Raw genomic sequence first — 17,709 nt, 5'->3', positions numbered from 1 at the left:
GAATCTTCGAATAAAACAAAAAAAATCCATTCTAAATGTAAATGTTATTCTAACCTCAAATATAAAATGTTAAGAATAAAAATGTTTATATAAATATCCTAGTAAAATTTAAATCTAAATGATGAATCCTGTTATATATATGAATCTTAGACCTAAAACGAAACGTTAAGCTTAAATAAAATCTTTGCTATGAACCTTTACTGGCTCTTAGACACGTTATAAATGTCAAGTCATTGTCTGTGTTCCTCTTGGGGGTTTTCCTGGTGCAGTGTGAACCCCAGTCCTAACTATCCGGCGTCCCCATGGACTCAGCCTGAGAGAATCCATTCATCATGTCGTAAAAGGACTGTGGTTTAATGTCATGACCGACCCTTGGGAGGCGATGAGCACAGAAACACTGGTCACGTCGATTAATCACGGCTGAGTATGATGCTGTCGGCTCTCTGTTACTGAAAAGAAACACACGCGGAAAGTAGACTACGGGTGTTAAATATGTGCATATTTTATCTAACATCTTTTCTAAATTCGTTACCTTTCGGCTAATGTCACACGTCACTCCGCCGCATATTGACAAGCCCCGCCCCTTTCTGCTCATTGGCTACACGTTTGTTTTGTTTGTCGGCGTGAATCGGTTTTCTCAAACATCGTGCACCGCACCTTTAATGCTGAGACTAACCCTGGTTCTGTATCGTGTCTTGGAGTTGGACGTCCGCACCACGATGCGGGCTGTAACCCTTTATATTATGACCCTGGTGTGCATTAGAGCACTGTCACATGCTGAAGCAGTAAGTACAAACCGGTGCTCGTCGCGGATGTGTCGAAATCGCAGGTTTGCTTCGTCTGGAAACCGTGTGTTTAAGCACCGACGTGAGCGAGATGCAGCGGAAATCCTCCGTTAGCGCTTCACTTCGGACGTACCGTACGGTACGAGACACCTGTTCTTTCTATAAGTCTAACGAAGCAGAAGGTGATTTGATGTTTACTCTCTGAATAAACGGGCCACTTCAATAGCTCTGAATATGATTTCCTTAGCTGTGGATACTCGGTCAATGCCGGTATCTGATCAGCCGTATCTAATGCTACCGACTCGGTCAATGCCTTTATCTGATCAGCCGTATCCCGACTCTTTAAATGCTACTAATGCTGATGAACACTATGCTCGCACGATTCCTAGTTCGGGCCTAATCAGAGAATCAGAAAATGTTGGGAAATGTAATTAACAGCCATTCTGAGTGGTGAATTAAGCAGTGAGAAAACAGCAGGTGTGTGCAAACAAACCACACGGCAGCTGTGCTGTTCCGCTCACGGCGTCCTGTTTCGCCTGTTCAAACACACCGACACATCCGAGACGAGTACTTACTGCTTCAGCGCGTGACGACATGTGTGATGAGATGATGATAAAGAAAAGAAACAGATGACAAATCACATCATTTTATAAATAAAAATGAGTGTGTGTTCTAATGCACACCAGGGTCATAATATAAATGGTTACAGCCTGCATTATGGGCGAGACGTCCGGGTTTGACAAACTGCACGACACAATACAGAACCAGGCTTAGTCTCTGCATTAAAGGTGAGGTGCACGATGTTTGAGAAACGCTTAAGAAAACTGAGTCGGGCCGACAAACAGAACAGACGTGTAGCCGATGAGCAGAAAGGGGCGTGTCTTGTCGATATGGGCGGAGAGAGCGTTCGGTGCGCGTGTGTGACGTTAGCAGAAAGCGGTTTTAACATCGACATGGAGGATAAAAACAAAGAAAGAAAGAGAAGAAAGACTTACGATAAGGACAAGAAGTAGGACGTGTTAATATAGGATCAGCTTTCCAGCGCTGGAGAGAACTGAAGGAGCAGGAAGTTGGCCACATATTCACAGGTTGGAGTTTCCCGAGTCAATAACTCCTGAGCTAAACGCTGTTACTACACAAATAACACCTCTTTTCTATCGTAGTAATGTAGAGAGGCAGCTACAACCGCCTTTTGTGTAGTAACAGCGTTTAGCTCAGGAGTTATCGACTCGGGAAACTCCGACCTGTGAATATGTGGCCGACTTTACTTAAGACGCCGAGGCGCTTTTTTCCTTCTCGATAGGTGAGTAACGTTGGTTTTGCTTTGTTACACAGAACTAATATATGCCTTTGTCCTTTACATCATTATGCTTGTGTGGCATTTTTGCTTGTTTGTTTGTCTACAATCGTATTGTTCTTCCCTTCAGCTATGATAAAGACACGTTTCTTTCCGTTAGTCGCCTGGGTTACGTATGTATGTGTGGGCGGAGCTATCGATACAGGGGTGGGACACGTTTGGGTTAGGGGCGTAGTTGTTTTGTTGTTTCAAAACGTCAACATCGGCTTTCGAACAACGGAGACCGCACCTTTAACTGCGTCTGTAATCAGGTACAAGTCTGAATGTGAGTAATGTAACTTGACCAACTTTAACAAAACAGAATATCTCTCCAAAAACATCAAGGATCAAAAACCGAGTCACAAAACTTAACTATTATTTTTATGGTAATGAGTTTAAGGATTTGGGGTCAATTAAAGATGATAAGATTTGGACATAAGTAACTCGATAAATAATATTTCATTATAAAGTATAAGATATAAGTATATCATTTGATTTAAATGTAAACATGTTCAATATAATGTAGAGTTACACAGATTTCTGTGTGTATTAAAGCAGTGTAAAAGACGGCGGTTCAAAAGCGGCCCGACACTGACGAGGAACATGTGGTCACATGAACAGAAATGCTGACACCTAGTGATCGAATGGTGGAATTAAAGCAAAACTCAACTGTTATTCATCATCGAGCTTGTAGCGTTCAAGAAAAGAGAGAGATCGCTAAAAAACTGGTATGAATTTGTCCAAACATAGACAGAATATGTCAGACTAGCTCTGAGGATCAGGGAAAGAACCAGGTGACTATTATCCATCCATCCATCCATCCATCCATCCATCCATCCATGTTCTTCAACTCCTCCCCATTATATATAGATATCACCCACTTTCCTGCTCTCACAATTACAGACTAATCTCTTTACCCTGAATTGTTAAGTTACTCATTTGCATATTTTTATACATAACTGAAGAGCTTTTTTCATACACAGGGTCACGAGGAACATGGAGCCTATCCCATGGTACACAGATTGTGAAAGAACTTGAGAATATGTGCAATAACAGGAATTGTGCAATAACTATATTATGTAGAACAACTGAAAAGGTTGTGTGTGTAACATTCTGTGCAATTATAGCAGGTAATATGTGTACTGGGGCAGATAGGAGGGTACTTGTGGAGGTCAGGATGGAAGCAACAAGTCTTTATACTGTCACTCAATACAGTATGTCCATGCCTGATTGGTTGGGATGAAAACCTGCACCCACACCGGCCCTTTGCGGATAACATTGGACACCGCTGATGTAAGGACTTGGACTACTGATCAGAATGCTGTGAGTTTAAATCCCAGGTCCACCAAGCTGCCACTGTTGGGCCCTTGAGCAAGGCCCTTAACCCCTCAATTGCTCAGTTGTATAAAATAAGATTTTATAAGAAAGTTTGTCTGCCAAATGGATATTAAGATTTTTTTGCACTACAGCTATGGAATGTAATAAAACTATATATCGATATTACAATTACACAATCTGCTGTTCTGTGAGTAGAACAAACATATCATCATAACATAGATTCGTTATTTACCACAGGGACAAGCACAGGGCTTTCAAGTGTCACGCGTTGAGAGCGACAGTCCGTCATGTCGGTCTTTCCTCACGCTCTCCCGCCACACATCGTATTTCTCACGCAGAAAAACATTTTGACTATTTATCATATATTTAATAAGCCGCAGCGCCCAAAACGTATCGGTCCACACCGCTTTCTCTATGGAACCGGGCAGGAACCGAGCGCGTCTCCTCTGGAGCTCTTAGTCGACCCTGACACTTATCAGCCAATCAAAAACAAGAGGCTACACAACAGCCAATCAGAAAATAGCACTATTGTATCTGGGTAAGATTTAACGCAACAACCAATGAAAAAACAACACATTCATTAGAGAGGGTATTTTCGATGGTGGGTTTGAACAAAACCTCAACAGGAAACAGCTCGTCTCTCTGGACGGGACATTGTCCTCGATCATGTCCCTAAACATGTCTGGGCTCGTTTTATATGGGAGCAACATTACACATGATAAAGGGGTCCAAAAAGGTAACAAACACTTACCATAAACACCTCCAGTCATAATCTATCTCTCTCTCTCTCTCACACACACACACACACCCACACACACACACACACACACACAAATTAATAAATGGAAATTGAACAAATACTGGGCACGGTGGCTTAGTGGTTAGCATGTTCGCCTCACACCTCCAGGGTCGGGGGTTCGATTCCCGCCTCCGCCTTGTGTGTGTGGAGTTTGCATGTTCTCCCCGTGCCTCGGGGGTTTCCTCCGGGTACTCCGGTTTCCTCCCCCGGTCCAAAGACATGCATGGTAGGTTGATTGGCATCTCTGGAAAATTGTCCGTAGTGTGTGAGTGAATGAGAGTGTGTGTGTGTGCCCTGTGATGGGTTGGCACTCCGTCCTGCCTCGATGCCCGATGACGCCTGAGATAGGCACAGGCTCCCCGTGACCTGAGAAGTTCGGATAAAGAGGTAGATAATGAATGAAATACTTTGTATTTGGTTAAAATGTGGTCAGTAAACCTTACCAAACACCATAACACCCCCATTATTATTATTATTATTTTTTAGGGGTGGTCTGCTGGGGGGTTGGAGATGTCACTCATGCCTGTCTTCAAAACTTGAGAGCCAGGCAAAATTGCAGCTGAAAACTGATTCTAGTTTATATAAGATTTTTTTTTTAATTCTAGGACTTTATATAAATGTTTATAGACTCCCTTCCACCTTGGACAGTTAAACTGGTCAGAAATCTCCCAGCGGTGCAGCCCACAGAGCTACAACGCTCAATTCTACTTCTGCTTTTGTTTTGTGTTTTCATTGTTGGGTTAACGGTCGTTTCCTCATGTATCACGATAAAGGTTTCTTTTTTGATTCATGCCTCCGTCACACCCTCGTGTCTTATAGTCTTTGTGAATATATATACGATGTGTTCGTTCTGTGTTTTGACCTGTTTTTGCCTTCGTATTTTTGTATCTGGATAAAAATCCCACCTAAACCCGGTCACAATAAACGTACGACATCGATCGTATTCGAAACGTCTTTAACGTAACTGCTCTAGTTCACACTGCGCGTAATCCGCATGGAAACGAACCGTACGAATAGCCTCCGTAGTTTATGTATAATCCGGTCTAATAATTCTTCCGATTTACAATTAGGTTTGTGATTCGTGGTAAAAATAAGAAATAAACATTCGTAGGTACTCGGGATATTAAACGCTGGACCTAAGTGGCAGTCGTGGCCTAATGGTTAGAGAGGCTGATTCGTAACCCAAAGGTTGTGGGTTCGAGTCTCGGGCCGGCAATACCACGACTGAGGTGCCCTTGAGCAAGGCACTGAACCCCCCAACTGCTCCCCGGGCGCCGCAGCATAAATGGCTGCCCACTGCTCCGGGTGTGTGTTCACAGTGTGTGTGTGTGTGTGTGTGTGTGTGTTCACTGCTGTGTGTGTGTGCACTTTGGATGGTTTAAATGCAGAGAACGAATTCTGAGTACGGGTCGCCGCACTTAGCCGTACGTCACATCACTTATTATTATAAGGAAAAGACTTTTTTAAGCTTGTTTAACCCTTGTATTTTCCTCGGGTCTATCTGACCCTGCTGGAAGGTTTAATGAAGGTTTAATGTGTCATAACTGGGGCTGCAACAAACGATTATTTCGATAACCGATTAATCTAACGATTATTAGGACGATTAATCGACCGATCGTCGATCATTGTCGATGTCGTCGACGACCGATCAGTAAGTTTTGAACGATTATTCAGCTTTTTCAATTCATTGAGTTATACATATTCTAACTATAATATATAAATATATTGAAATTCTTCAATAATAGGCCCGCTGCTTTTCTTAGAACCGAAACAGAAAAAAAAGGGGACGTTTACTTCGGGACACAAAGAAGGGTCAAAATTATTAATCTACAAACAATTATTACAAGTATAAACTTACAATATTTTTTTTATATAACAGTTGACCGATTCTCATTCACGTTTAAAATGAACAGTATGAAAAAGTAACTGTAATGATATTCTTCCTAACAGTTCCTTTTTTTAAGTCTTCATGCATATGTAACAAAATACAGGCAAGTGATAAGACTATAGTACATAATCGTGTTGCGATAATAAAAGGGTTCGGACTCCTACTGTATGTTCAATCAAGTTTTATTATATGCAAAATAAATCACATTACTGTAATGATATTGTTAATATATAGAAAGACATTTATTATTAGTTAGAGGGGGGGCACGGTGGCACAGTGGTTAGCACGTTCGCCTCACACCTCCAGGGTCGGGGGGTCGATTCCCGCCTCCGCCTTGTGTGTGTGGAGTTTGTATGTTCTCCCCGTGCCTCGGGGGTTTCCTCCAGGTACTCTGGTTTCCTCTCCCGGTCCAAAGACATGCATGGTAGGTTGTTTGGCATCTCTGGAAAATTGTGAGTGTGTGAGTGAATGAGAGTGTGTGTGCCCTGTGATGGGTTGGCACTCCGTCCAGGGTGTATCCTGCCTCGATGCCCGATGACGCCCGAGAAGTTCGGATAAGCGGTAGAAAACGAATGAATGAATGAATCACTAGTTAGTTAGCTTCAGCTGGAGAACACTCACCTCTCACCGCCTCCTCTTGTGCTCGAGCATGCCCGTTGTGCTTCTATGAAACACAAGTTCTGCCTTGCATGTATTGCACACAACTGCATTTTTGGTTGGCAGTTTTGTAAAACTTTCCCACACCTCGCTTGTTCGCATTCGCTTGAACTCCGTCGTAATTTGCGCTTCTTTTAAAAGTTCTCTTCTACCGCATTTGTTAGGGCTGCATTACACTCTAGCGTTACAGAGCCGTAGCGGTCAAATCGCGATATTGCAGGCCCTTACATTAGGACACGTGAGAACAAACGACTACTCGACAACAGAGATATTTGTCGACAATGTCGACTAATCGTTTCAGAACTAGTCGTAACTTGGGTTTTCTTCCACATATTTGCCTGGAATTTACCAGGATTGTTCCAAATTATGGAATTGCGTCTATTTTCGACCAATATATACTTTGCGTTTTAGATCCTCCAGGGTCATTTAGACCCGGCCACCTTATAAAGTCCCATGCTTTTGCCCTTTTACAGCACAATGAACATACAGACACAAAAATGCACACATAAAATGTCCACGAACACACACACACCCAAAACACACACTCACACACCACACACACACACACATATATGTGCGCACACACACAAATAGGGCATTGCATTTCAATAGTCCTCCAGTGGACAAGTCGTGGCCTAATGGTTATAGAGTCTGACTCGTAATCCTAAGGTTGTGGGTTCGAGTCTCGGGCTGCCCACTGCTCCGGGTGTGTGTTCACGGTGTGTGTGTTCACTGCTGTGTGTGTGTGCACTTTGGATGGGTCAAATGCAGAGAACGAATTCGCCGTATGTCACATCACGTCGTCAGAGGGCAAAATATGATGCTACACACACACACACACACACACACACACAAATGTACAGTACCTAATGTAAGGCTGATCACACAGAATGGTGATAATTGTATAATTTTTGATTTACAAGTATTCAAGTCAATCTGACCTGGGGAAAAAAAGCAGGTTTTATTATTTGCTGACATTAAAAAGGGTCAAAATGGTTTCAAAATAATCTCCTGGCTTTGAAATATACCAGCCTGTAATCGTGCGTCACCTTTTGTGCCTCTGTAGTGAAAATAATCCAAAATTTAATTTTTTTAAAATTTACTAAACAATGAGGCATTTTTGTATATAAATAAGGTTTATTATACCAAATATTACTTTTTTTTTTTTTTTTTTTGCAAATTATGTGTTAATATGTTGGAAACGAGTTAGACTAAAACGGTGAAGGAAAAAAAAGGCAATCATATATACTTCATTTTTTATAAGCGGTCGAAACAGACAAGTCCGAGTTGACTCGGCGCTCCTAATTTGCACAGGGGGAAAATACCAGGGTTAAAATATCATAGATGGATGTATCATAAATACAAAATTTTGCTGAGGTGTTTTAAATTTATTGAATTGACAATAAAAAATAAAAATAAAAATTTATTGTTTAAAATCTTTAAAGCAGTTGATGAGTGCAGATGATAAAATTAAAAAGGACTTCGACCCAGTCGAGTGAATCTGCAGAGTTTTTTCTCTGTATTTATTCCACATTGAACAGAGCCGTTTTCTGAGGCGTTCCGAGATCAGACGGTGTTTTGTACGATGAACAACAAAAGGCTCTGATTGTTTCAGACCCCTCCATTAATATTCAGCAAGCCACACAGCTAGAAAGCAAACTGTCCCCTCCTCAGACTGACTGAAGTGAACCGCCACAATCAGATAATGTGATTTCTTAACATACAGTAAAATCATCTAGTGGTGTGTTAATCTAGGAGACGATCGGTGGTGTCGAGCGCTAAGAGCTCTGTACGGACGCTCCCTGAAGTGAAGCCGGGTGTGATGTCCTGCACAGTAACCGCTTAAAGACCGGAGGATGTGATACAACACCTAGTGGCTAATTGGGCTAAAGACAGAGACGGAGGCTGAAAGACCTGGAGGGCTGAAAGATCGGAGAAAGAGAAAGACATGCAAAATACTGATGGTAGAAGAGAGATAAAATGGTAAAGATTTTTAAAAAAAAAACAGTTAACACGGAGTGAGAGAGAAAAGGAAAGAAATAAGAAGGAAGTGCATGGACTTAAGCGGTTGAGTACTAAGTGATCGCTGATGCATTTTCATTTAGGGCATTTAACAGATGCCCCTTATCCTAGAGCGACTTACGTTTTATCTCATTTTACACAACTGAGCAAATGAGGGCCTTGTGAAGTGGCCAGTTTGGTGGACATGGGATTTAAACTCACAACCTTCAGATCCAACACCTTAACCACTAGGCTACCAAATCCCCACAATTTATGCCACATTTACATTCACATCATTTGGAAGACACCCTTATCCAGGGCGACTTATATTATCTCTCTTTTTTTATACAGCTGAGCAATTGAGAATTAAGGGCCTTGCTCAGGGGCCCAACAGTGAAAGCTTGGTGGACCTGAGATCAAACTCACAAACTTCTGATTGGTATCCCAACACCTTAACCACTAGGCTACAGTAGCACGTGAACAGATATATATAACATATACAGTCATATCTCTCTCTCTCTCTCTCTCTCTCTCTCTCTCTGACTTTCTCATAATTTTAAGCAATGTAAACAGACGTGAGATAAGTAAGAATGATAGGGAGCAAATTAAAATAAAGCGATGTCATTGGAATGTCCATGTGTTCTGTTTTATTCCTCTTATACCACAGTAATCTGCCAATGACTATTTATTTATCAGCTTACAGATAAATTTTATGTCACCAGCATCTAGTTTTTTTAAGTAAAAAAGACACACACACACACACACACACACACACACACACACACACACACACACACACACACACACACACACATTTGAATGCATCAGTATCTGCCTGATAGCCTCATTCTCCACAACATGACTAAACGTTTCAGAGGAACAGCTCTTTCTCTGGCATTAGCATTAGCTAAAGTGTCACAAACAGGCGACCGTAAATAACTGGAGAATATTATTCATAGTGTTTAAGGTACAAAAGGCCTCTATGAAGAAGAAGAACCACAAGCTTGTAGAGAAACCTAACGCAAGTAAACATACCGAAGCTCAAAATTTAGACTCAGGACACACTATAAATCACACGCGCTATAATTACTCGGTTACTCGTTACTTCATTACAGGCTACCTGAGGTCATTCTGCAAAAACGTTACTCCGTTACAGCATGAGGTCTGACCGACAGGATATCAACAGACTGTGCTTACGGCTAAGGACCGAAGTGGCGGGTTTATACGGCGCTGGATTCGATCACGCTGAAACAACACCGGTTAAATAACAACAGGTCGATACGTTCAGAGGTATCGATGGGCAGTACATCTGGAACACTTTGAGCTCTTTCTGAAAGTATTTATTTATCATCTCAGCAGGCAGCTTGTTAGTGTCTTTTTTTTTTGCTTAATAAAATGTTAAAGAAGCCACCAGAAGGATGCATCTTGGAAAGCTTTTGCTACTGTGACCTCAATATGTCACGTTCACTACACTTACAGTACAGTACTGTACAGTAACAGAGATGCGAGTTATTATCTGGATCTGAGCATCCATATTTTCAAGCGTACTCAGCTCATATATAAGAACTACACAGACAAGAGTGTCAAAAAAAAAACCATCAGGTACACAAATATCATCATGCTACATCAGGTTGTAACTGTTGCAGCACCACAATCTTAACTAACTCTCAAACCCAACAGAGTCCTAGGGGGTTTTTACACCTGGTCACTTCATGTATTTTCTGTGATCAGATAGCTACCCGATGGTAAAAAGACCAGGTCTAAATGCCCTCCGAAACGGATATAAATCCGATCGCTCGAACCCCTTCGGGAGGTGGTCTGGGACGCTTTTCAGATGAAACTGGACAGGTGTAAATGAATGTGGTTGTTCGAGCCACATACGTCAGCGCTAAACTCCTCCCAGACGGAAGTACGTCACTCGCAGGTGACTCGCGAGTCGTGCATCGCGCCAGAAACAAACACGTTTTCCCACCAGCGCTGGCTCTGATCTTTCACCCAGGCGTCTCGTCGGGACTTAAAACGCGCTGCTGCCGCCAGTGAAAATGCAGCATACAGTAAATGCTGTTTTTTGTAGCAACCGCGTACACCAAAGCATGTTCCTTTTCAGTTACCCCGGAAATTAGGTAAAATATATCAGCATTTTGGGCGGGAGTAGAAAGATCGGATCGATATCCGATTCGCCGAGACGTGTTTATCTGGCCTGATGTAAACGGGACAGTTTTAACAAATCAGATAGCTATCGATTCAGAGACAACACATGAAGTGACCGGGTGTAAAAAGGCCCCTAGATGCTACTGTCAAATACCAAATACGTAAGCGTGTTTAACGGATCGATCCGTTACTACAAACATTAACAAACACTGTCTGTTAAAATAATTACACTCCAAAATCATATTCAGAAGAGCAAACAGAAAAGAAAATAGACAGCTTACATACCAAACACCCTTCGATGGAAGAAGAATTTCCCAGCAATGAGTCCCGTGATGATCGCCAGAATCCACATTAGTACCTTCAGGACGTTCCACCCTCCACCCGGATACTTATTCAGTATGAAGGAGAAACAGTTTCCCACGACTATCATGTGCGCCTCCGTCTGGCTGTGGGATACGGGGTCTTCGGCGAAGATGAGGAAGTTGAAGAAGGTGACGAGGTAGGCTATGAGCAGGCGCAACCACGGGTGCTGGAAGTAATAACGGAAGCGTACACCTATCTCCATCCCTCTGATCCTCGCCGTCCACCCGCCTCCTCGAAAAAAAAAAGAGACAGAGAGCAATAACTGAGAGAGTAGCAGAATATGAATGGAACACATCAAATGATGGACTATTTCAACACAAATTCTATATACAGATTAATTAACATTATGAGGATAACTACCCTGTGGTAATACAGCAATACTGCAATGTTAATGAAGTATGAATGAATGAATGAATGAAGGGGGCAAGGTGGCTTAGTGGTTAGCACGTTTGCCTCACACCTCCAGGGTCAGGGGTTCGATTCCCGCCTCCACCTTGTGTGTGTGGAGTTTGCATGTTCTCCCCGTGCCTCGGGGGTTTCCTCCGGGTACTCCGGTTTCCTCCCCCAGTCCAAAGACATGCATGGTAGGTTGATTGGCATCTCTGGAAAATTGTCCGTAGTGAATGAGAGTGTGTGTGTGCCCTGTGATGGGTTGGCACTCCGTCCAGGGTGTATCCTGCCTCGATACCCGATGACGCCTGAGATAGGCACAGGCTCCCCGTGACCCGAGGTAGTTCGGATAAGCGGTAGTAAATGAGTGTACTAGTAATAATGTGATACTTTGAAACGACTCATCTTACAGATACTATATTGTCATGTCAGTCAGTCCTACACCGACACCACACAAAATCTTTCGGAGCATTAACTTAGAAAAAAATATATATATATATTTTTCAATGAATTTGTTGGTTAATCTGTTTAGCTGTATTACTGAAGAAAGCATAAACGAACACATATTCATAAAGAAAAGCCCAAACAAGTATTTCTTCTGGTTGGATAACCACTGCAATGCATTTAAACTGTTTAGTAACACTCCCAGACACAGGAACAGTTTATTTCCCCAGACAATCACCCTGATTAACAACTCACCATCATTATATTCACTGCTTCATACGTATAAGTATCCTGCATTATCAGGACCGTCGCTCGTCACATCATCCCTATACGTTACACACACTACCGCTGCCGTATGTTGTACAAAAAGCATTGTCTATGCACTTCTCACACAATTTATGTACATATCCGATCTGTCATGTTTTCTGTATTCATATTTAATCCTCGTACTGTCTATATTGTCTCACATCGAGAGTCACAAACAGCCAGAACACAAATCCCTTGTGTGTGTCAACGTCAACACACTTGGACGTGAATCTGAACTGAACTATAGGTATTTTACATGCAGTTTTAGAAATTAGGGATTAATTCTTTGTTAAAACTTGCAATCGGATGCCTTGTATTGTTAAACTGATCTATTACCGGAATAACATGTGACTGTCTACTGTTAAAGGCAGCTTATAACTGTAACTGTGAGAATGACCCAGACAGTGGGCCAACAGAGACAGTGGGCCAACAGAGACAGTGGGCCAACAGAGACAGTGTGGCCAACAGAGACAGTGGGCCAACAGAGACAGTGGGCCAACAGAGACAGTGGGCCAACAGAGACAGTGGGCCAACAGAGACAGTGGGCCAATAGAGACAGTGGGCCAATGGGGGCTGACAAAATTAGATGATAATTGACCAACGAAAACTGCATTACATACAGTGCAATAACAATAGTACAATATTTCTGCAGACTTTAGAGATAAATGATCCGTCAATTACAGAACCAGTATTTGTCAAGCAAGCCTCAAGTCTCAAATTTGCGACTTAAGTCTGACTCGAGTCAAGTCATGTCCCTGTCTCTGAATTTAACTCAAGTCCGAGTCAAGTCTGAAGTCATGAATGTCAAGTCAAAGTAAAGTTGAGTCTTTTTTTAATATTTGTCAAGCAAGTCTCAAGTCTCAAATTTGTGACTTAAGTCTGACTCGAGTCAACTCGTGTCCCCCATCTCTGAATTTAACTCGAGTCCGAGTCCAGTCTCAAGTCATGAATGTCAAGTCAAAGTCGAGTCTTTTTTTAATATTTGTCTAGAAAGTCTCAAATTTGTGACTTAAGTCTGACTCGAGTCAAGTCGTGTCCCCCATCTCTGAATTTAACTCGAGTCCGAGTCCAGTCTCAAGTCATGAATGTCAAGTCATATTCAAGTCGAGTCTTTTTTTTTAATATTTGTCAAACAAGTCTCAAGTCTCAAATTTGCGACTTAAGTCTGACTCGAGTCAAGTCATGTCCCTGTCTCTGAATTTAACTCAAGTCCGAGTCCAGTCTCAAGTCATGAATGTCAAGTCAAAGTAAAGTTGAGTCTTTTTTTAATATTTGTCAAGCAAGTCTCAAGTCTCAAATTTGTGACTTAAGTCTGACTCGAGTCAAGTCGTGTCCCCATCTCTGAATTTAACTCGAGTCCGAGTCCAGTCTCAAGTCATGAATGTCAAGTCAAAGTCGAGTCTTTTTTTAATAGTTGTCAAGCAAGTCTCAAATTTATGACTCAAGTCTCACTCGAGTCAAGTCGTGTCCCCCATCTCTGAATTTAACTCGAGTCCGAGTCCAGTCTCAAGTCATGAATGTCAAGTCAAAGTCAAGTCGAGTCTTTTTTTAAAAATATTTGTCAAGCAAGTCACAACTCTCAAATTTGCGACTTAATTCTGACTCGAGTCAAGTTGTGTCCCCATCTCTGAATTCAACTCGAGTCCGAGTCCAGTCTCAAGTCATGAATGTCAAGTCAAAGTCGAGTCTTTTTTTAATATTTGTCAAGCAAGTCTCAAATTTGCGACTTAAGTCTGACTCGAGTCGTGTTCCCATCTCTGAATTTAACTCGAGTCCGAGTCCAGTCTCAAGTCATGAATGTCAAGTCAAAGTCAAGTAGTCTTTTTTGAATATTTTTCAAGCAAGTCTCAAATTTGCGACTTAAGTCTGACTCGAGTCAAGTCGTGTCCCCCATCTCTGAATTTAACTCGAGTCCAAGTCCAGTCTCAAGTCATGAATATCAAGTCAAAGTCAAGTCGAGACTTTTTTAATATTTGTCAAACAAGTCTCAAGTCTCAAATTTGCGACTAAGTCTGACTCGAGACAAGTAGTGTCCCCCATCTCTGAATTTAACTCGAGTCCGAGTCCAGTCTCAAGTCATGAATGTCCAACGTGTAGCGGAAAAACCTTCGCATCGAATCGCGTACAAAAACGCGAGCGTCACCGTCAGGTGTCCACAGATTTTTGGCCATGTCGTTTATTCCTAGAAAGCAAATCCATGAAGTGAAATATTAGAAATTTTATGACAGTGTGATGGGTGTTGAGTCGCGTCGCCAACGTTACACTCAGGGGTTTGAACCTGAGCTCACGGTTTTGCTTCATGTGAGATTTGCCTTCATGTGTAATTTGTGTTTGTACGGTTCCCTCCGATGGACCGGCGTCCCATCCGGTGTGTATTTCTGGAATACTCTCTGGATCAACTATCCCAGCTTAACCAGTTACGGAATATGAGTAGATGCAACAATCTGTCATCAAATGTCACTGAGCTATTTTTTAACACCATGTCTGACTTCAAACTCCTGACTTCAATTTCCTGAGTGTGTTTCTTGGAAGCTGTAACTAAACCTCGACAACCCAGGACTAGGATTAATAATAAACCCGATGGTAATGAAGACTTCCCAAAATACCCGCATGGAAAGCAGCAGTGATGTGAGTGAGAAGGCTGGGATGTGAATTGCACTGCAGATGGAACCTACTGGGGCTTTTTGTAGACATAGACATGTGTAATGCAGCTATAAATGTCATGGACGTAATGTAATATAAATAGAACGTCGGATATGTTTGAATAGAATAAAGTAAAACGTTTATACAACACATTACACACAAGGCGACACTTGACGGCACGGACAGGACACCGTGGGCCACTTTGGAAAGACAAAGACATGTTACTTTTATTCATTCATCCATTCGTGTGTAGTTTTTTTTTTTATTTATTCCTGACCTGAGGAAAGCGGGCACATGGCAAACGAAACCGGGTTTGTTTTCTTACGAGGGCAGAGTGAAAGCATCTCGGAGCTCATCATCACATCAGCTGGTCGGCGCCTGGCTCCTCTTTCTCCAATGGCGCGTCCTCTAATCCGTCTCCTGTTACACACACTGACTATGCGGGAATCTCCCAAGCTAAAAGCGACAAAAGAAGGAAAAAAAGATTTACGATGCCAAATAAATCCTGGTTATTTTACAGCAAACCGCAGTATTCAAATGTTACGGAAATGTAGTCATGGTGAGAAAGAACCGCTTAGAGGAGCTCAATCCTTCTTGTCCCTCATATCCAGTGCCCGCCTCTACACACACACACGCGCGCGCGCGCTCGCACACGCACACAATTTTTGCATACACACACACACACACACATATATAAACACTCACACACACATATACACAAACATATATATACACACACATATATACCCACACACACATATATACCTACACACATACACACACATATAAACACACACACATACACACACACATATACACATACAAACACATATATACCCACACACATACACACACACACACACATATATACCTACACACATACACACACACATATAAACACACACACATACACACACATATACACATACAAACACATATATACCCACACACATACACACACACATATATACACACACATATATACCCACACACATATAAACACACACACACATATACACATACAAACACATATATAAACACACACATACACATATAGATTAGATTAGATAAGATTCAACTTTATTGTCATTACACATGTACAAGTACAAGGCAACAAAATGCAGTTTAGGTCTAACCAGAGTGCAATAGCAGCAAGTGCAGGATACACAGTTTGTACAAGATTTAAATAAGTTAAGTAAGTGGTAATATGGAGTAATTTAAAGATGTGTGTGTACTATGACCAAATATACAGATCTACAGAAGGATATGTGCTGTAAAAAAATATATGGTTAATACTACTGTATAAACAATAATTTACAGATATGTATGTTCTATGAATATAATATACAAATGAAAAAAAAAAAAAAAAATATATATATATATATATACTATGAATAAAATGTATAGATGAATATATATTCTGTGAATATAATATACTGTAGTATATGTGCTATGAACATAATATACAGGTGTGTATTACTAAAAACTAAAATTTACAGAGGGTATGTGCTATAAACAAAATATATTGTTATTACGATAAACCGAAATATACAGGAGGATATGTACTATGGTCATAATATAATATATTGCTATTATTATGAACAGAAATTAGGTGTGTATATACAATGGTAAGGCAATGGTGAGCAGCAATGCAAAAAGGAGAGCAAGTGTGCAAATGAGCATAGTTTGTGTGATAGTCCATTAGTGCAATAACAAATTGTGGTGTGGGATTGAGCAAATGTACAAGTGATAAGATGTTTTAGTTTAGACAGTCCATTAGCGCAATAGCATAGTGTGTGTGTGTGTGTGTGTGTGTGTGTGTGTGTGTGTGTGTGTGTGTGTGTGTGTGTGTGTGTGTGTGTTTCGGGGGGGTTGGCAGTAGAATGAAGGACAGTAGGATCAGCGAGTATATACACGCACATATATGTACACACATATATATACACACACACACACACTTTATTCATATATTATCATTATATGATTGAACATCGACACTGCCTTATGTCCACTAACGCATTCCTGCCCAGTGTTCCTGGGATAGAGTCCAGATCCACTGTGACCCAGAGCAGGATTACATAATTAATGGAGAAAAAGGTGAATATGTTTGTGTTTAATGCCTATATAAGCTCTGTATTCCAATAAAGTGTGAGATTATGACAATAGAATGAAGACAATTAAGCCTGTGTTAAGTAAAGGTAGTAAAGAAACTACTTCTTAGAGAGATTGATCAGAGAAAGCTCAGAAACATAAAGAAAATGAGGTAAAGCTGCAGGGATTCAGAGGCTGGCTACTGTATGAACCTTCACTGGACCAAGGAACCAAGCATTTCACCTGCTGGATCATTCCTGATGGCTTGGTGGAGCCAGGAAGAGGATGAAGAAGGAAACTGCCCTGGAACGTGATAAACCCTGGGATGGAGGAGCTGAGCAGAAGTTACCATGGGCAACAAACAAGCTCAGAAAATTTGTGCCACCTAGAAAAGACAACAAGCAACACCAGGGGTCCAGACAGAGCCACGACAACAGCACATCATAACTTCATTCACTCATTTTCTACCACTTATCTGAACTTCTCGGGTCACGGGGCGTCATCTCAGGCGTCATCG

The 17,709-nt window shown here is 41.5% G+C and overlaps 1 protein-coding gene across 3 annotated transcripts in view; it reads right to left on the bottom strand.

Moving 5' to 3' along the window:
• The window catches only part of tmem117 (transmembrane protein 117), a 57,524-nt gene extending 41,773 nt beyond the window's left edge, over positions 1 to 15,751 (bottom strand). The window contains exons 1-3 of one of the 3 annotated variants that reach the window (XM_047820179.1): positions 15,673 to 15,742; positions 15,379 to 15,557; positions 11,241 to 11,546 (exon numbers count right to left, since the gene is read on the bottom strand). In XM_047820179.1, coding sequence (XP_047676135.1) covers positions 11,241 to 11,546; positions 15,379 to 15,460 — 388 coding nt within the window. In that variant the 5' untranslated portion in view covers positions 15,461 to 15,557; positions 15,673 to 15,742. Of the gene's footprint in view, positions 1 to 11,240; positions 11,550 to 15,378 lie in introns of all 3 variants that reach the window. The other 2 variants (XM_047820180.1, XM_027140831.2) reach the window with 2 other exon arrangements.
• Positions 15,752 to 17,709: the final 1,958 nt, after the last annotated feature.

The sequence above is a fragment of the Tachysurus fulvidraco genome, chromosome 10 (genome assembly GCF_022655615.1).
Source record: "Tachysurus fulvidraco isolate hzauxx_2018 chromosome 10, HZAU_PFXX_2.0, whole genome shotgun sequence".
Taxonomy (NCBI): Eukaryota; Metazoa; Chordata; class Actinopteri; order Siluriformes; family Bagridae; genus Tachysurus; species Tachysurus fulvidraco.
This window is presented reverse-complemented; position numbering and strand designations above follow the sequence as displayed.